Here is a 12,684-nt window from a genome sequence, read left to right as displayed (position 1 = left end):
TGTAATAGTCTACTTATGTTGTACATACTGACTCTTTATGTAAACTTAATCAAAAGTGTCACAGGAACTCAAGTGTAACTAACACTCTGGTAGTAGAACACAAAGGTTCAACACTGTTAACCCTTTGAAGCCCAGTGGTAACTATTTGTACCATCTCCTGCAATAATCTGTAACACTGCATTTTGTATTTATGGATTTCATATGGTTAACAGTGTAAATAGAGATTATTTTTATAAACACTATTAACCACTTGATCTTTGTAATGGTGAGATACAGACTGAATTCTTAAGTATTATTTAGATGAGCTTTGGCTTCAAAGAGTTAAAGCCAGTCTTGTGAATAAACAATACCCTGAGCCAGTTCCATCCACCTCCCTGATATCCAGCACTCTGGTTTTCTACATTGTGATACTGTGTGGTCTTGTCAGTGACATCAGAGTTGTCTAGATGCAATGACATTTGACTCTGTGCTGTAGCACCTTTTGCTCATTCCAGCAGCTGCCAAAGGCTGATTTTTTTTCTTGAGATTATTGTAAAGGGTTTGAAAAAATGGATTTATTTTTGTTTTGTAAAATTCCAGAATTTTTCTCAGTGTTAATGTCCAGATGGCTCTGATGCCCAATCAGTCTTTAGTCAACAAGTACCGGGATTTTTTACTCAGGTGAAGCATCTGGAGCGTAAATCTAAGCACTCTAATTATCTATGGTTAAGAATGTGTGGATCTTTATCTCCACTCCCCCATACGTCTGCATGTCGTAGTTCTTAGTTAATCACAGCGGATAACTTTAATTTACCTGGACTTGAAAAGAACTTTACAGTTGAAATGGATCGTATATGTATAGAATGTGAAGTGGATTCAAATGGCTCATATGTTGGTATTATTGTGCTCATGAAAGGGGACGCGGTGACTGTCAGCTGTTCATGAACGTCCGGTCAGAATGGAGATGGCTTTACGCGTGGTGCAGACGTTCACATGCTTAAGTTTGTAATTGGAGGTACTGATTTCTTAAATCGTATTGAGTTTGGAGAAAATTAACATGTGCTGAAACGTAATATTGAGTGTTATTTAGGTGATCCGTGATTTTAGGTGACGTTAATGCTACTGGAGAATTGTTTGGTTAAGCACATTTCCCAAGAACAACATCGTGGTTATTAAATCTGCGTTTTGGAAGACACGACGAGAAGAAGGAAGTGGCATTCCTATTTAAGATTGTGAGCTTATATATGTTAAGTTAGTGTCCTTTTTAATTTCTGAAATTATTATTCTGATGTACGGGGAAAGTGTTACGTAATAATATAACCTCTATATATGTTAAGACGTTTATTCAATCCCTTTTATCGGCCAGTGTTAAGATGTTTTTTATAACAGATTTATAAAAGTAGAGAGGTATATTTATTATTATTCAAGTAGAATATTTGACATATTATTGTCGTAATTTATATTCCTTGGTTAACATTAGGTTTATCTGAGAAATAACATTTTATATAACTTTGTTTCTAATAGCATTATTGCAAGCATTTCTGAAGGATAAATCACTTTTATGCATGTAGTTATTATAATAGGAACTATAGCTCTATTCTGGAGCAGTAGGCTTTTAACAAATATATTATTGGACATGAGATGCTGGAAAATTATGAATACCAATAGAAACGATTTCCATGTTAAAGTATAGAACCAAAACAGAGTATTAAAATAAGCTAGAACTACTTCAGATTTTTTAAAATTTATCACTTAAGTGGTGGTTGTTACTGAGGACTACAAGACAATTTTAATATAACACAGATCTAATGGCCAACTGTTGCAGCTGTTATCACTCCTGCTAAATGTTTAGGAGATCCCAGGTTCATACCTAGGCCTGTAGACCTGCCATCCTGAGGTTGTTTGTGGTTTTCCTCAATGTTTCCAGGCAAATGCCAGGATAGTATCATGAAGTAGTTCATGACAGATTTCTTCATGTCTTACAATTCATCATTCATTAATCATCCTGTTGTTTGATGCTATGTAATCTGCGCTACTGACAGCATCATGAAATAAACCACAAATAAATAGATATGAAAATGCAATGTAACAGTTACAATAGACTTTGGCACCTTGTACCATCTTCCAGTGATTTATCAACTGCTTTTACACCTAAGATTTTGGTTGTACTCATTATTTCTCATATAATCTCACTCTGTTTTCCATTTATTTGTTGTTATTAACTTAACTTTTTTTGTCACTTCTTAATTTATGTTGTTATAGTTCAAACTTTATCAAAGTTACATGGTCAGTATCAGGCAGAATTGTCAGCTTGATGTTGATGTAGGGTGCTGGAGACAATGACCCTTAAAGAATTTGCATTATTTAGATGTGGTTGTTTAAACAGTTTACATTTGTACATATTTCTACATTTTTAATTTCTATGTATGTATATGTGTGTGTTAGCCTCCATGCATCTTTGCATGATGTGGTACATAGGCTGTGGTATTACTTTACCTTTCCCCATTAGCTCTGGTTGTAATGTAAAATTTATTTTAATTCAACTCTTGAATTAAATGGTTATTTTAAATATGTTTTAATTTTAAATCTACTTTGTATAAAATGTCTATTTACATTATTTTTAACCAGCAACAAATAAAAATATTCTAACTGTATCTTTGTGTCTGTAGTTTACCTGGAGTGTGGATTTTGGACAGTTTGCCAACTTTCTCAGATACAAAGATGAAGCCACTTACATCAAAGCAGTTGCAACGATTAGAAAAGAAAAACAAGAAACTGGCAGCTTATTTGGAAATTGCAAAGTTAAATGATAAGGACAAGGAGGTGAGTGAGATGTGATGACTTCACTTATGTGTAGATATGCAAGTAATTCCTTTGTTTTTTAATATATTAAAATGTAGATCTATGGTGTTCTATCGTAAAAAGTTTGTTCTGTGACTTCAGGTCAAAACTCTGAAGCATCCAAGCAAAGAGGACTGTGAATGCTCTGATGCTGACAGTTATGCAGGTGTCACAGTTCTTGAAGAAGAACCGAGCAGGAAACGCCATAAGAAGGACAGTGAAACTGTAGTGGTATGCAATACTGGACCAAATATGATACTTTAAAACTTATAGCTGTCATTGAACATGTGGATATCACAGCTATCTTACCATCTCATTGATGTTACATAACTCAACAGATGAAGAAACATTGTCATTAAGTAACAACCACTGATGACGTGTTTTGCAACATAACTTCAGTTTATCATGAAAGAACCACATTTATTGCTGTGTTTTAAATAGTTGTAAGAAATGAAAACATAAGCCTCCTGTAAGATATGTAAGTTCTTTTATGTAATTTGATTTCACAAGAGCTTTCTTTTGTCTATATCCTAAGCTGATTCAGTCAGATCCATACCTCCACTCCTTTCTGTAAGACCTGTTTTAATATTATCCTCCTGTTTCATGCCTGAGTCTTACAAGTAGTTTTCCAACTATATTTCTCATACCCTGTGCATGCTACATGCCCTGTTAGCTTATCCTTCTTGATTTAATGCCCTAATAATATTTGGAGAGGAGTGCAAGTAATGAAGCTGCTCATTTTGCAACTTCCTTCATCCTATTACTTTTTCTGCCTTAGGTCCAAATATTGCTAACAGTTTATTCTCAGACATCCTCATGCTGTGAGCTTCAATATCAAAGTTATTTCAATTTGTTAATTTGAATGAGGCTTGTGGATCTCCTAATAACTACATATGGAAATCTAGTGTTCCACATAGCAGAGTTTTGTAATCACTACAGTATATTTGTACACTTTTGTATTATGTTAGCAGGATACAGATGAGAGGAATGTGTCTGAGAGTTCTCAGCATGTGTCAGTTCCTCCAGTGGAATCTTCAGAACAACAATGTGATGCTGAGCTCATGTTGTCAAGTCCAAATAATTTTCCTCCAGGATTTTCTGATCAGGCTGTGATAGGAAAGAGTGGGAAAGTTCAGCTTTATGGGGAAGCGTTTGCACAACTTAAAGATGAGCTTCGAGAAAGGAAGAACCGCTTGAAAGTATGTTTTCAGTCATGAGGTAACATTCTGAAGAGTCTTAATTTGTGAAGCATGAATGCAAATTATGACTATATAGCTGTTTTCTTTTTCTATAGTGTATACCTCGATTTCGGTTGAAGGAGATGGGTGAAAGTGCATCACTCACAGTGAAAGAAGAAGAGCGTACACCATTGTTTCTTAGCGATATTCAACACTTGTTGATGTATTCAATGCTAGGGCATCATTCACCGTATCAGCCATCAAGGTGAGGAGTGAACAATATGTCAATTATTATTACAGAATTTGTATTTAATGGAGGAGAAGCTGAAGTACTACAGTAAGATACTGCTATTATGTAGCAACCAGTTTTCATGCACTGAAATTATTCTGGTAGGTCGCAACAAGGGAAGTTTATTGTTTTCATATATTCTTGCTGTTTTGTGAGTGTATGTTTAGGTTTGTGATGTTTAGTTGGTATTTATCATGGAATGTGAATTTTTTTGGTAATTGGAAGATTTTCTTTTAAACATACACCTAGGAGATGTTTGCATGGAGCATTTGAGTGAAATCATGCTCAAGTACTTACATCTGAAATCAATAAGTTTACACATTTGACCACTGGATATGTATGTATAATAGTGTAAGAGCTTCGTAACTCATCATGAGCATCTGTATTCCTTGGGCATAAAATTGCTTTGTTGATGTAATGTGTATAATCAGTTAGAGCAGTGGTCCAAAACGCAGTGCCCGCGGGTGCCATGGCACCCGCCAAGGCTTTTTTGGGTGCCCGCGTTGTTACAGAAAGAGGTTATACTGAATAATGAAGGCTGTTCAACCATGAACATTATAAAATCAAAGCACAGATCTCGACTTACTGATGCCCATCTTGACGATTGTTTGCGAGCAGCAACATCATCCTACACTCCCAAATTTGAAAAACTGGCCAGTGAAATGCAGTGCCAAACATCACACTAACTTCCCACTTGAGTAATAATAATATGTATTTTTGATTGCGTGGTTTCTTGTATCATTAAACGTTGTGTTTTTTTGTGTATTATTTGGTGTCCATATCTTATTTGTCCAGAGAAAAGAAAATTTGGCTTTGTTAATTGGTTGCTGCCTGCCACGGTCTCATAAACTCTCAAATGTGCCCATAGGCACAAAAAGGTTGGGGACCACTGAATTAGAGACTCCTCTAGTTAATGAGGTAGTCTTTATAAATTGTTCTAAAATAGCAATGATGTTGCTACCTGCATAGGTGTGAGCTATATCCTCACATATTAACAGATTTTCAAACTTTACTGTATAGCCTAAGCAATTTGTCACATATCATTTTTCAGCATGACTCAGAAGACAGCGCAATTCTTTATGTTTGGAATGACTGCAAAAACCGAACCAAAGAAAAACATTTGCAGTTATGTTGTAATATGTTGATTTACTTGCAGGTGGTGTCAACTAGAGAAGTTCAACCGCGTAAGTCATACAGTGGTCCTCCTGATTGAAGGGCTTTCCCTTTATGACTTTCAAGCTCATGAGAGTATGTTCCCTGTAATCACAGATGTCTTCAAGAGCAGAGTTGAGGTTATAACTCCCCTTGCATATAATGGCAGCCTTGTAGAAGAGCTGGCAGCAGTCCCTCTGACAGGAACACAGAAGCATAGGTTACTGAATCGTAAGTTTACCTCGATGAAATGAATGGAGATAATCTGAATAAAAGACATGAAACTAGCAGAATTCTCAAAAACAAAAATGGGAACACTTGAAAGACGAAATTAGTAGCTTGAAACACGCATAGGGCAAATTTAAATCACCTCCAATGATGCTACGCTTCGTAGAATTTCCTAAATGACTAGTTCGGGCTGCCAATCTTTCAATAACTCGCATGTCCTCGTTAGGAGCTCTGTATATACCTATAATTTCCCACGAATATTTTGTATCCATTCCTTTCACTTCTACCGCAATCATCTCAAAATCCTCATCTACCCATAACTCCGTACAGGCAATGAAATGTTTAACACAGATGAAAACCCCACCACCACGGGCAGACCTATCTCTCCTGAAAGCTGTAAAATCTGCCCTAAAAACTTCAGCATTGCTAATATCTTCTTTAAGCCAAGACTCTGTGCCTATAACAATATCGGGGTTATACGTGTCAACTAAATTCCAAAGTTCTAAGGCTTTATTATAGATACTCCTAGAGTTAACCTGCAGCACCACTAGCGACTTGCCTTCAACCCTATATGCTGCTACCGTAGTTATAGTTTCAGCCCCTGTCCTAGCTTCAGTTTCCCTACTCACCAATTTACTCATCTCTGTTCCCCTTACTTCATGCAAAGCCTTCTGTTGTCCAGTTGATGAATGCCGCGTTTCCCTGGTTGTCCTCGTTCTGTGAGTGCCATCCACCAAAACGTGTCACGTCTTCCTCCATGCTCATCCTCCACCATCGGGTCCACTAACCCTAGCTTACAGTTGTCCTAATCGTCTCCTTCCTCGTCCATTCAGATGCAGTCCATCCCCAGCAAAATCTCCTTCCTGTATCCAGCTGTTCGGATCAACAAATGTAATTACAAGGACGTTTGCAACCCAGTCGAATCTATCATTAAGAACTCCAATACGCCGCCATGGTATTGATCAGATTCCAGTAGAATTGGTATGAGCAAGAGGTAATAACCTGAAATAATTAATACAGTAGCTTTAAAATAACTGAGCTTATTTTGTTAATAAAATATATTGTCCTATATTGTTTATGCACTCCTAATACATGTATTTTTATTTATTTCCCTAATTAATTTATAATATCTTGATTTCAGAGTAAGTTTAGATCATCTCTTCAAAACTATGAAAATAGGGGTTTCACTGTACTTTATCAAGGTTGAAGTAGATATATGTAAGCTTTAGATTACTACTGACATGTGTTGGATATTTGCACAGCTAGCTCAAATACAGAGAAGTAAAGGAATGCAGAGAAGCATGTATTTTTATTACTAAGCTATGTTTTGTTTTACCTGTGATCATTTCTTTTATTCAGAGTTTGGCAGTTTAGAGGTTGCCATGAAGCACAAAGAAGATTTAATTAAAGTGATGAGAGCTATATTCCCTGTTGTTGAATCGACGTGCATTTCACATCAAATTCCGCGACCTGTATCTGATAAATACTCTCGCACACAGCTGCTCCTTTCACCTGCACAGCTTATTGAAGAGAACTATCCTCTGCCATTGAAAGGGGCGTTTCGTGCAAGGTGAATTCTGCTGTGAACTTATTTAATTTGTTGGTACAAACTTCAATACAGTGAAATTCCAGAAAAAGGAACACTTATTTGGATCTTAAACAGTGTAAGGATAGATGTATAATGTGATTAAGTCATTAAATAAGATGCATTTGAATTATTTTTGGGAGGGGGGGGAATATTTATTCACTACATACTCATTGCCATACTAATTGCCTTGTTTATTTTTATATTAAATATAATTTCCTAAGTATTCGTATATTATGTTGATAGATATGAAGAATTTGTCCTGACAAAGGACTTATACCATGAAGTAACTCACGATTCTCCAATGTTTGGTTTGGACTGTGAAATGTGTCGTACTACTTCAGGAGACTTGGAAGTCACTAGAGTATCAATTGTTAATGAACAGTTGGAGGTAAGTACCAATTCTTGTACAGGTACCTTACCACAGATTTCCAAAATTTTCTCATACCTAAAGTAGCATTTGTTAAAAATTATTTCCATCTATGTAAACAAAATTTTAGTTAATATTAATATTTAAGTAGTTTTTTGTTGCCTGGACAGAAAAATAATTTTAACACATTATTTTACAGCAATTACACATCAAGGTATGCTTCAAATGAAAATAGGAAGTGTTCCCCTACACTCATATACATTGCAAAATAAACACTTTCCATTTTTAATAAGATGTTCATCTTACTTTTCTGTTCTGTAAAACCTACAGTACCTAATTCATATAAAACATCGTTAACTTATGTTGTGCAGGATTTAAATTGCTGTATGCGGGTCTGGTAGCTGTATTTTGAATTGTGGATTTATCTAGTAACAGCATGAGTACTAAGAATGTGTATATCTTGGCAACTGTTCTTGCTAACATATTCTAGTACAAATTATTTGAAAGGAAGTACATTACTGATTTTCTTGTGTTATTCTTCATTAGTATAAAAATTGTTTGTGAAAAAGTGATAGATTACTAAAATAAAGCAAAATATAATGTGTATAAATCAAAATGCACAGCACTTTGCATTTCTAGTTTCTGTCATTTCTTGCAGTATAAATTTACCTTTATGTGGTAAATATGAAAACACTGGCCTGACTTTGCACTTCCAGCACTGAAATTTGGTAGTCATCTGCTTCTTCTTGGTCGAGTACACATGACACTGTAAGTGCAGTCCTGCAGCCGTATGATGCTCACTTGATTGGCTTTTGGATTGTTCTTCTCTTGGGCTGGATTAAGAATGACACTCCTTTGCTCTTATTTCCTGTAGGAGTTTCCTTCTACTTGTGGTTTATGCCATACTAAAGTTGTCTATAAGTGTGATGATTGTATTTACGTCTTGTTTCTTTCACTTAGGTAGAATATGGACTAGGTAAATTGAATTTATTACAAGTACTTTGTGACTCAATCAGTATGATTTTAATTGACAGGTTGTGTATGAGACTCTTGTGAAACCTTACAATCGTATCACAGACTATCTTACCCGTTTTTCTGGAATCACAAAAGAGTTGCTTGCTGATGTTGTTGTGAGACTAGAAGATGTGCAGGAAGCTATCAGAGCATTATTGCCTCCAAATGCAATTCTGGTTGGTCAGTCACTCAACTTTGACTTAATAGCACTCAAGGTAAGGTGTATAGTGTGATTACAACATTTATTGTGACTTTTTTTCAAATACAAGTTGCCTTTGTGGAATGAGCCAATAATTGTTTGACATTACATAAATGTAAAATTATACAGATGTGTTTCTTAAATAAAATAATGTTTTCAGATATGTAACAAGGCTATTATCAGTTTCCTTCATTTGATGGTAATCTCATACTTAGGAATATGCGTTTCTATATCTGTATTTATAAACCAGGCAGGAAATATGACATTCCTTGTGACAGGTGGTAGTTAAAGAATTAATATTTTTGTAATAAATGGAATTGTAATGGTTTATTGTTGTTTAATTTGTTAGATGATGCACCCATATGTGATTGACACAAGTGTCATCTACAATATCACTGGTAATCGTTTTCGGAAGACAAAACTTGCATTGCTTGCACAAAAATTTCTTGGAGAAGAAATTCAACAGGGCAAAAAAGGACACTGTTCTGTGGAGGACAGTTCATCATGTATGAAACTTGCCCAACTAAAACTTGCTAACGGTATGTTGATGTGGCTGTTTTCTGTAGTTTTGCTTTATACAGCATATGTAGTTGCAAGTTTTAATGATGAATCTTTGGAATGGTATAGAGTGACAACTTATGAAGATAGAAATTTAATTGTTATTTTAATATCAGGACCTTACAGTGTTGTTGTTGTTGTTTTTATTTTTTTATTTGGTGTATATTCTGCTTGTTATACATACCTATGCAAGTTCATCTTATCAGTAGAAATGTTGAGTTTTAACCTAATCTATAAGTAATCACAGGAGAACGGTATACCAAATTGCAAAATTCAGAGAACAGTAGTTTTAAGGGCTAATATCAGTAAATAAGACTGATGATTGTAAGTAAACTTTATATAATTTAGGCAGATCTCTGTTGTGCACATTAAAAATTAAATCTGTGACGTAACAGCTCTAGAGAGCCAAAGCCGACTAGCTTGACCGCTGGCCTCATGTTCACATGCCTAAGCAGAGGTGAACGATCATCCAACCAGATACAGGGTGACGTGTGGTCAGCACGACGAACCCCTAGCTATTGCTAGCTTTCCTTACCGGATTACGCTACTCATTGTAGCTCCCCAATTTCCACATGATGCTGGGTTGGCACAGGTCCCATACACTGGTCAAAAGCTCGTGAGAAAATTTCTTCTCCCCCGAGACTCGAACCAGCGCGCATTCCGTATCACCGGTCCAAAGCATGATGCCTCAGACCGCGCGGCTACGGCGCGGGACTTGTGCACATTGTAGGAGTAAAACTCTGCCAGACAATTATAAGGGAATGCTGACTTGCCATATTCCTTGTACTAATCTTCTGAGTTGGATACTAAGAGCCTGTGTCCCTCCGATTAGCAGACTATTAATTGAGGGAAGTTTCTGGGTGCATGGGCTCAGAGTTGTTGTTATAAGCAACTACTTAAGGCTGATAAAATTTAGAACTGATTGTAATAAGTTGCATGTCTAAACTAAATTGAATGATTTTCTGTTTCTATCACACATTAGCAGTAAAGTTTTATTGAAAATGGTCTTTGTAATGTAACAGTACATGTCATACAATGCTAAAAATTATGTATGCCTAGGCTACTTTTGTTACTGTAGCTAGTGCCTTTTGCTTGAATTGGTGGCAGTTCTGAACTTATGTTTTGTTTATCAGATATTGAATATGGGGATGCAGTCCTTGCTGGTCACAAAGCATCAGTTGCACGACAGAGGCAGGTACAGCCAACATCAGCACAGCAAGAAATTGCCACTAGCCTGTTTAGTCATGTCACTAAATTGGATAAATCAGGTGATTATTTATTACAATGTATGAACTGCTGTGGTGTCAGAGCAGGGATCATCATCTTTTCTATCTGATGATGATATGTAACGGTTACTAATACTGAATTTCTGGACTTTTTCCGTTATCTGGTATTCTGAAAAGACCACGTCATTTTCAAAACTGGATGGGTCAGTCCTCAGGTGAGAAGTTGGAAAGTATGTACTCAGTTCACTCTATTAAAATGAGTTAACCTCAGTCACTGGAGGTCCTATGACAAAAACAAAACAAATATATACAGAGGGGCCCAAAAAAATGTATACACACTTCAACAAAACAAAAACCTGTATAAAAGCTTTAATACTAAATTTATACAGACGTCAAAGGATGACTATAAGTCGTGTGTACATTTTTTGGGGTCCCTCAGTATATAATTAAGTAGGTAACATTATTGTGCTATGTTGATGGGAGAAACACAATGTTGTCATCAGTAATAAAGAGAGAAGTCAAATTACTTAGGTTTTTAATTCTTTAATTATAGTTGAGTGATCGAAGCTTGCAAGTTATTTTTAACCTGAATCAGTTCTTTATTTTATTTCAGCTGCTGTTGTGGGTTCCAAGGAAGTGGTTGACGGGTATTCAAACTACATGTCAAAGACATTGTTCAGCATTAGTGATAGCAATGAGAATATCAATAAAAATGTTCAGTGTATAGTAACTCTAAATGAGACAGTGGTGACGCAGACATGCAACATAGCACGAGAACATTCATTTACACTCTCTCATGTTCAGGTTGATCTAGCCGAAACCGATGATGATACAAGCATTATGAGACAAGTAAATATCTGGTGTAAAGCAGTCTGGGAACATATGGCATACAATGGTTTATGTGTGATCTTGTTTAGTGGCAGAAAGGGTGGTGCAAATGGCGCATGTTTTATTCAGGTCAAAAGACCACCTATGCCATGTAAGCATTAACTTCAACAGCTGTGAACAAAAGAAGTCTGCTTCTTTGGTGCGTGTACATAATTATATTTATTTACATAAACACATGCCTCCCTTTAGTCTTGAATCATCTGTAATTTTAATCAAAATAAAATCTTTCATCTTATACACCATACCAATGCTATGACATATACTGTCATCCACAAAATATTAAATATTTATTTATTTTTTATTTTCTTTTGTATTTGTGTGGTTATTTTCAGATATAATTATAACATACCTCAAATCTCCATCATCAAAATGATCTTCACAATATGTTATAACATTGTGTTTTTTACATGTGATAAGAATGTGTAAACCAAATGTGACTGTGAAAAACAGACTAATTTCTTAAATATTGTTTTTCTTTTAGAAAAGCTGGTGTTGTTTGCTATGTCATCATGAGTACATTCAATACATGCAAGGTCAAGTGTGAATAAAATTAAATATAATTTTAACTGTTTGAAATGTATATGTATGAGCCTGCATAACTCGGTCAGTATAGTGACTGGCTATGGACTGGATGATCAGGTTTCGATCCCCGAACGGGGGGCAGAGGATTTTTCCTCTAGTCTCTGCGTACCACCCAGCCTCCTATCCAATGGGTACTGGGGTCCTTTCCCGGGGATAAAGCACAGCCGGGGTGTGATGCTGACCACTCACCCCCCATCTAGTGCTGAGGTCAAGAATGAGTAGGAGCTATAACTCTTCTCCCCCCAAATTTTAAGATTTTAAACTATTAAAGAAATTAAAATAAATAAACAATTTGTACAGGAAATTTCCCAGATGTTTCAATCACACTTCGAAATATGAGTTGAACACTATAACAACTTGCATTTTATGAAGATATTCTGGTAAGACGTCCTCGTTCTTCTGTTGGGCCACGGTCACGCGAATGTCATTTGTAAATTGGAGAATTTAATACTGCAATATAAGTTTATCTAATCAAGGATGAATCATTTTTGACTTATGTTAAAAAATTCTTAAAAATTTTATGTATTTTTTAGTTTTTAACTAATTAAGATTGCAACTTAGAGGATCTTAAAAAATATTTATTTCTTTGACCTGA

The 12,684-nt window shown here is 35.7% G+C and overlaps 1 protein-coding gene across 6 annotated transcripts; it reads left to right on the top strand.

The window, feature by feature from the left end:
• Positions 1-136: 136 nt before the first annotated feature.
• On the top strand, positions 137-12,073 carry Rexo5 (RNA exonuclease 5). 6 transcript variants are annotated; one of them, XM_087353232.1, is made up of 13 exons: positions 137-994; positions 1,087-1,211; positions 2,649-2,802; positions 2,923-3,051; positions 3,789-4,019; positions 4,115-4,263; positions 5,444-5,670; positions 7,027-7,237; positions 7,499-7,643; positions 8,657-8,851; positions 9,185-9,374; positions 10,527-10,661; positions 11,233-12,073. In XM_087353232.1, the coding sequence occupies exons 3-13, from the start codon at positions 2,701-2,703 to the stop codon at positions 11,607-11,609; spliced, it is 2,091 nt and encodes a 696-aa protein (XP_087209358.1). In that variant the 5' UTR covers positions 137-994; positions 1,087-1,211; positions 2,649-2,700; the 3' UTR covers positions 11,610-12,073. The 6 variants fall into 6 exon arrangements, with proteins under 6 accessions (XP_087209358.1, XP_087209361.1, XP_087209363.1 ...); XM_087353235.1 differs by lacking the exon at positions 1,087-1,211; XM_087353237.1 differs by having other exon boundaries at positions 137-1,211; positions 3,792-4,019.
• The last annotated feature ends 611 nt before the right edge of the window (positions 12,074-12,684 follow it).

The sequence above is a fragment of the Zootermopsis nevadensis genome, unplaced genomic scaffold, assembly GCF_977971745.1.
Source record: "Zootermopsis nevadensis isolate Lab colony 2312 unplaced genomic scaffold, Znev_1.0 Znev_ptg000022l, whole genome shotgun sequence".
Taxonomy (NCBI): domain Eukaryota; kingdom Metazoa; phylum Arthropoda; class Insecta; order Blattodea; family Termopsidae; genus Zootermopsis; species Zootermopsis nevadensis.
Note: the sequence above shows the minus strand (reverse complement) of the source record. Positions and strands in the feature narration are given on the sequence as shown.